Below are 7,946 nucleotides of genomic sequence, written 5' to 3'. Positions count from 1 at the left end.
ATTTTTTAAAATAAGGTATCAAAATGATCTTGACGAAGTTACAGAAATCAAATAAAAACAGAGACTAAATTAATAATTAATTTTTATTTTTTTTATACATTGCTTCAATTTCTTTTATACACTGTAACTTTTTCTGTCTTTACTTATACTGTGGTGTGAAGCAGTGAAATTTTTATAATGAAGTATACTTTTATGTACTTATATTTCTTTTATACAGGTGAAGGATAAGTTTTAAATATTTCAATACTTTAAAATTAATGATGTTTTTTTTGTGTCACTTTATTTTTTAAAACTTCTCATAAATTTTTGTTTTTAAAATTAAAAATGGATAACTTATGACAAATAATTAAGAAATCATGTTAAGGTTTTCGATCGGAATTCAAATAATGAATCGTCAAACTCATTTTTTGAATAATGAATCATAATTTATATAAAATGGTAAGATTCATAAACAATAAAGAAATAGTACAAGTATTAAGCATGTGAATAAAAAGTGATGGAAGGAAAAGTCACCCAAAAACCCCCCATCTAACAATATTTTAGTGATTTAACTCTAGTTAACCATTTGTACAAATCCATATTACTTTCTTTTATTAAAGTTATATATTAAATAATACCAATACAAGTATGAAATATATTTTACGTACGAAATCATTATATTAAGAATTAAAATATTGTTGAACAGTGATTTTATACTAAACAATGGAGAAGCAAACAGTAATTTTATAGTTTTTAATATATATCTACTGTTAAAAATAGATTATAACTAATATCAGGTGACAATATGATAATAAAGCAAAAGACAAAAAATATAAAATTTCAAATTTTATAATACAAGAAAGTATGTTTATATCAAACTACACAAAACTAAAGTATAATCTGTCCTAACTGAGGAAAAAATTGAATTACAAAAAGTAAGATAACTTCCTCTAGAAAAGTGAAATATGAACACTCACAAAAGAGAAATAAGTACGGAAAAAATATATTAAATTTTCTCGAGCATTTTAACTAGAGGAGTTCTAGAAGTTCTATTATTTTGCTCCCTTTCCTAGCATTGCAATTTATCGTATAGTTCAATCTAGGGAAAATAAAAGAGAACTAAGAAGACATCCCAAATTTTCAATCTAGCAACCATCTTATCTTAAAAGCCAACTAAAGGAATGTGGAATTGATATCATTTAAACGGCCAACGATGCTAAAGTGGTTTATCCGCACTTGAAACTCACGAAGCCTATAATTTTTACAGATTATGGACATGTTGATGTTTCCTATGTCTTAACCACAGTCAGTGTGCTCTTACATTTTGGGATCCACGTAACATGGGGCTTGAATCCCAGCTGTTGCCTCGTGTATCAGCATCATTTTGAGGTGGAATATACAAAGATACAGCCTGAAGCTCAGCAGATTGCGCATGATGAATCTCATTATTCACGGTAGAGGGCTGAGCACCATTACGAGATTCAGACAACATCTGGAAATAAGCGTGAGGTCCCCAGCCTACATATACAATAATGTAAAATAATACACACATATCAAAATTGTAATCGAATAATTTTTCTTCAATATCTGAACTAGAACCCATAAAAGATAATATCAGCCTGGGAATTTAGTTGAAAATTCACAGTCCACGAGATTGTCTAGCCCAAACTTTTATTAGATTGGGGCCTAAGTTTGGAACTAAGGCCGAAGCAATAAACTAAACTAAATTTTAAAATTATAAAACTGTAACTATTTGGCATAAAAAGGTATTTTTGAAAAAACAAATTTAGACACAAACATGGAAAAGTTGTAAAAGAGATTATTTTCATACTGAACCCTAATTCGGTAAATTATGAGTATTTACAAGTAATTCGGTAAAACGTGTTTTCTAAATTTAGATCAGACCCACATATTTTGATCAAGCCCGAGTCTGGCTAAAAGTCCAAAATGAGTGTAGACTGATATTTCAGAAGTGGCTAGACTGATTTGGCGTGAAAAGGATTCAAAGCAAATTATCACAACAACAATATTAACACATACTATGACGAGATGATGGAAGGGACAATTCATGGTCTTACCATCTAGGTCGTAAGGAGGTGGATAGAATTGTAAGTAACAAAAGGAAGCAATTATAGTCCCTGGTAAAAGAAATTCGTATCAGAAACTTTGCAAAGACTTTATTGAAATACTTAATCAATATGGTATTGATATACAAACCTATAAGAGATCCAGCAAACACATCTTGCCAATGATGCCAATAATCATCAACACGAGAGACAGCAATCATAGCTGCCACGAGGATCGGTAAGAAAATAAGACACAGCTTTGCAACATGGCCCCTGCGGTCAAATACCCTAATTTTGCCAGATAGATACCAAGAAAGATAAACAAGACCAGCAAAGGACCCTGCATACAAAAGAAACATGTCACTCCCAAGATACTGACGACACAAACCCGAATCATATATTTTTGCCATGAAAGAAGACAAATACAAAAGGTTGAGAAACTAAGGCATTTGATATATGTTTACTAATGATTTTATTTCCTGTTTACAAGAATATGGAAGGAAATGGTGAAGAAAAACAGAACAACAAAATATTCTTTTCACTATTTCCTTTCCAAGTTCGAACATCTTGGAAACATAAACTATGAGAAAACAAAGTAGTATATTTTGCAATTATAAATGAAAACAAAAATATGTAATCAATCAATAACACGGTAGAATTCTTTGTTTATACTTTTAACAAGGTAGTATTTTTGTAGGTCATTGAAAATATGACAACAAATATGAAACCGAACGCCACCCGAATTTTCCAAAATGGCCAAATACCTCAACCTTCTGAAAGTAGTATGATTAATGAAGGCCGTAAAAGAATTATTAACAAATAGTTTCTTTAATTTGAAACTCATCAAATACAATTTCTGCGCTTGTAGTTCTATTAGAATAGACGAACTTCATCATGAACATACTGTGAGATTGTAACTTGTATAGATATCTGGAGTCAACAAGTTCACCCAATGGAAATTTCAGGGATAAAAAACTTTTTCTCTATCTGAAATAAAACCTCTCAAAGTTAAGATTGTAAAGAGTACTTACAAGAGGTATGTCCGCTGGGGAAACTTTTGTGCCCTTCCTTAATAACACCCTTATCCCCAGTACACTGAACATTACTTGTTACTGGATCAAACACCTGATCATATCATGCACCAATGAAGAGTTCATTGAGTAGTTAAAAGCTGTACATCTCAAATGGTAATGCATTAAGAAGACTATTTAGGAGGTCAATAAAATTGAAAACCCACCCCTTTTCCATCAGGGAAACAACGCCAGAAGAAATCTGGCCTTGGCCGTCCAACACCATCCTTGACAGCATCAGTTATCACCGCAGTAATGAGTACAGAAAATAGAAGGCCTGAGATGCATTCGGTAAAAGGTTTCAGTATATCAAAGTGAAGTGCAAACATGGACAAAAAAAGACTAGTAAGGTCCAGAAATGTACCCAATATAGCATGGTGGAAGTCATAGACGTCCTTTCGAATGAAATAGTAAACGAGAAAAACAGCCAGTGGTAACAATATGGCTACTATCTGTTCAGGAATTGTAAATCAAAAACTTATATCTTGAATATTAACCAAGTCAAGGAGAAACATAACATATAATCTCAGTAATGAATAATTTTCTTTGAATTGAAGACACAATCCAAGGAAGCTAAATATACCGGAACAGCCCAAAAGGGAATAGTATTATCTTTCAATGGGTATCTAAGGTCTGTCATCATCCCCTCCCCAACGAAACGGTGAAATGGCTCTATTATATTCAAGACGGCGTCGATGATCACAAGAAGCAAAAGAATCAACCAGTCATGCATATGTATCCTTGCCACTCTAGTTCCATGTGATCTGATAGTATGCGTACCCAATTGAATTTCTGGCATCTTTTTTTCTGCAAACGACACATGGGAAGCTTAGTAGGATTTGTGTTAAAGATTGAAGTGCCAAAAGAAAACAGCAAGCGCAGAAACAGAAGAGGGTACAAAACTAAAAAACAGGTCACAGTGATAAATATGTATATATATGCTGTTCTAAAGTGACCCAACAAAACGGAAAATTGTTGAGATTGGGTCCTAACAAAAAACAGCTACCAAGCCTTTTGAGATCAATCAGCACCCTAATGCACAGCCATGGATAATATTTATAGGAAAACCAACAACATCCAAATCCTTATTAGTTATTTCACTAATCCTATAGTTTTTCTTTCTCCGTTAGCCTATGCTTCTAGCTATTAGGCTACCTTCTATCTGATCTATTTTCCCTAATAATACATTACTTTCATACGGGAGTGTCTTGGCCCACGACGAAACAAAACTCTCACTCAACCCAAATACACCGCAAGACCATATAATTTTTTTTTTCCAAATGCTTGCTCCCATTGGAACAAAGGTTGCAAGAGACCTCAATTTCAGAGTTACAGTTTCATTTCATAAGGTCTGATTGAAATATAGTTCAGTTCGGTTAATGTGAGTCTAAAGTGAAGCTCGACATACTTTGGAATTCGGGATTTAACTGAAACAAATGCACATATTATTTCTGGTACAGAGACGATTATGACGTTAAGGTATAGCTCTATTTTCCCTACGGGACCTGGATTGCCTGTGTAGTCAGTTTTGACACATACAATCCTGCAGTCATTATCAAGTAGCTGAAATCTTTTTTATATTTTATTTTGTAAAAATTGAAAATAAATAAATAAATAAGCTAACAAAAGTTCTACACTTTCACTGCAGAGAATTCTTATTAAGAATCACGTATCCTGGCCGTTGCCTTTATTGTTATGTCGGAGGATCTTATTACGTGTACTGTTTCAGCAATGTACTATATATCTGATATTTCAGTTTTATATTCGGCAAATCGACCATACCTGATTCTGTAGCTTATTTGTGGTTTTTTCAACTGTTTTCCTACAAGAATGAAGCACGCGTGTGTATAACATCTCAACAGGTATGATATAAAACTGGATTCAATCCTATGATCCTTGAGTTATACGCTCACAGGTAAGATATATGCCATTAAACCTTATTAAATCTGATTTTCAAGCATCTCTCCCTCATCCTCATGTAAAATCCCACAAATATATTAAGAACACACACGATAGTTCACTTCAGTTTCAGTCACAAAATTCGTAAAGACACTCTGCCCTATCACCTTCCCTTCTCTAATCAAAATCACTGTTAAGAAAGGCCACACGCTCTACATAACAGAAAACACATGCAAGTAGTATATAAGTTATAATCACAGCAATAAAATATCACATTGAATCCAAAATTTTATTTTTAAAAAAAGAAAATCAAAAGCACTTCGCACTTGTAGCAGCAACAAACACATAGTTGCATCGATCTGGTCATGGTTTCTTCAGTTTTTTTATTTTATTTCAGAAATTACAGAGACAGAAAATCAAGCGCTTCTCATATTACTGCCATAATTATTACTTCAAAGTTAAAATCAAATCACATCAAACCAAAATCGAACAGGTAAATCATCGATTGAAGACAGTTTGACTATAAACTTCTTTTTATTTGTCACTCGACGTCGTTTCAAGAATCAAACGAATTTTGAACTCCGGTTACTCAATTCGTGATGGTTTTGAGTTAAAACAGAAAATAAAGAAAGAAAATAGAACATGCGCAGTGGAGTAGAGAAAGCGAGAAAGACGCAGAGAGACGCGTTAAGAAGACAATGTAATACGAGAGAGAGAGAGAGAGAGAGAGAGAGAGAGAGAGAGAGAGAGAGAGAGAGAGAGAGAGAGGAGCGAACTCACCTGCAACTGCACGTGCACGAGATTCGAGGCAACGGAAGGAGAAAGAAAGAACGAAAGAAAGAAGGTGGAAATGTGAATTGGAATGAATGAGGATTGATGTCTGCAAAGCCTATTTCAAAATGACAAAAAGAAGAAGGCGCGTGGGGATTATTAATAAAAGGAAAACACTTTAGTTATTATTATTATTTTTCTCTCTCCTTTTAATATTTAAGACCATCTCCAAAAACAAAACTATACCACTTAATGCGTGGTTTAACAAAATGTAGTTTAATATATGATAATAAGAATTTCTAGAAAATTACTTTGTTGCTTAACAAGAAAAATTGGAAAAATTGTAAAATAAATATTTTTTAAATGTCGGTGCTTATAAAAAATTTGTTATTAAAGTAAAACTTATAAAAATTAATACGAGTTAATTAAAAGTAATGTATTGGAGATGCTTATAAGAATAGTATTGAAGATTCTTTAAGTCTGGGTTAAGTGCTAGTAAGGAAAATATTTGGTGCGTTCAATCGTCACTATACATTGTTTATATAAATCAATATTAAATACAATTAATGTATTTTTCTTCTTTTGTAGAATATTGAGTTGAGTTTTGAAAACAAAACAATACACATCACTATCGTATTTCTATTTAATATTTTTATAATTTCAAATTTTAAAACACAAACCTTTGATCTATAAAATACAGACAACAAAACACTTTACTTGTTTTAATTATATTTTTAAAGTTAGAACAAAAAAATCCCGATAATAGACACTAACCTAAAAAAGTTAAAGAAATTAAACACAGTGAAAAAAAGAGAGAAATAAAAAAAAAGTTTAAACACGTGGCGAAAGAAACTCCTAAGTAGAAGAAAAAAATTCTCACCTTCTACTTAATATAGTTAAATTGAAAATGTTCAAAACTTTAAATTTTACATATCTTAATATAAATTCAACACAATGCAAAATAAATATTATATTTAATCATTTTATTTTCATATAATAAATAAAATAATTACAAGATAGAAAATAATATATAAATAAAAAATAAACCTAGAAATGGTTTAGATTCTAATTACCCTCTTTTACTAAAACTATATATGTTTTCAAGATAATGAATGCATGTAAAGAAATGTTTTATTACATTGGTTATGAATTCTATAAAGATGTAATATATAATATTAAATCATTATTATCAATGTATGTTCTCATTAAATGTTAATGTGATATTAACACGTTAAAATGTTATATTTATCTCTCATCATTGACACTAATGAAGTCAAATTTATTTAATATTTACTAGAATAATAGAATCGTTTTTAAGTATTTAAGTGATTTTGTAAACTCTAAGGAGCTAGTGACAAACGGACACTTTCAATTAACAAATAATAAACCAGTGAGTTATTTTTTGTAAAAAGATGAGGAAATACCATTAAAATGTGAACACCTTTATGAGTAGTATTCTTTATTTTATTTAATATTTTTTCATCGAACAATAATAATAATAGTACATTGTTAAATGACAATATAAACCCTTCACACGCTTTTGGCTTTTCCTTTTCTTTCCTTTGACCACTCATTCAATATTTGCATTAATGTCTCCCTTTTGTAAGAACATTGGAACCTGGCGTGTAAGTATGTCACATGGCAGCGAACACCCATTTTACTTTTATTGTATATTTTCCAACATCCAAATTCACTTTGTTTACATAATTATTTGCATTTTCTTAACTTTAGTTCAGCTACTTGTTATCAACATTAGAAAATGTTCCACAATAATTTTGTCCTAACCCCTTTTTTTAAAAAAAAGAAAATGGGAAATTCCTCTTTAAGGAAATTTCTCTTTAGAATAATGTTAGAGGTTCGAAAAAAAATATAAACTTTTTACTTGAATAAGTCAATTTTTTAAAGTATTTATGTGTGAATTTGATAGTATTTATGTTTGAATCATTTTCGATCATATTAGATATCAATCTAAGCACAGTAAGGATTTGAGTTTTGAGTAGTTTTTAAGTCTCATTAGTTTACGTCAGAGGTTGAAGATCTGTATGATCATGGGTTGAACTTGGTATGATTTATGGTTGAATTATGTCTGATCACGGTATTTTCGAGTGATGGGATCAGAAATATGGTAATTGACAAATACACTGATTAGACTTATTATAAC

The 7,946-nt window shown here is 31.1% G+C and overlaps 1 protein-coding gene across 2 annotated transcripts; it reads right to left on the bottom strand.

The window, feature by feature from the left end:
* Window positions 1-791: 791 nt before the first annotated feature.
* Window positions 792-5,974, bottom strand: LOC137828447 (lipid phosphate phosphatase 2). 2 transcript variants are annotated; one of them, XM_068635033.2, is made up of 8 exons: window positions 5,795-5,974; window positions 3,699-3,922; window positions 3,480-3,567; window positions 3,283-3,392; window positions 3,077-3,170; window positions 2,197-2,385; window positions 2,058-2,117; window positions 792-1,497 (listed from the first exon to the last, which is right to left on the bottom strand). In XM_068635033.2, exons 2-8 carry the CDS (start codon window positions 3,912-3,914, stop codon window positions 1,286-1,288), a joined length of 969 nt encoding a protein of 322 aa, XP_068491134.1. In that variant the 5' UTR covers window positions 3,915-3,922; window positions 5,795-5,974; the 3' UTR covers window positions 792-1,285. The 2 variants fall into 2 exon arrangements, with proteins under 2 accessions (XP_068491134.1, XP_090161172.1); XM_090305046.1 differs by having other exon boundaries at window positions 4,898-5,878.
* Between the last annotated feature and the right edge of the window lie 1,972 nt (window positions 5,975-7,946).

Source organism: Phaseolus vulgaris, chromosome 7, assembly GCF_051622355.1.
Source record: "Phaseolus vulgaris cultivar YP4 chromosome 7, ASM5162235v1, whole genome shotgun sequence".
Lineage (NCBI taxonomy): Eukaryota > Viridiplantae > Streptophyta > Magnoliopsida > Fabales > Fabaceae > Phaseolus > Phaseolus vulgaris.
This window is presented reverse-complemented; position numbering and strand designations above follow the sequence as displayed.

Coding starts and splice junctions, on each gene's coding strand:
- LOC137828447 (XM_068635033.2), bottom strand. CDS start 3,914: ATGCCAGAAATTCAATTGGGTACGCATACTATCAGATCACATGGAACT. Junction 3,393..3,479: donor CTTCCACCATGCTATATTGG/GTACATTTCTGG, acceptor AATGCATCTCAG/GCCTTCTATTTTCTGTACTC. Junction 2,118..2,196: donor GTTTGCTGGATCTCTTATAG/GTTTGTATATCA, acceptor TTCTTTTACCAG/GGACTATAATTGCTTCCTTT.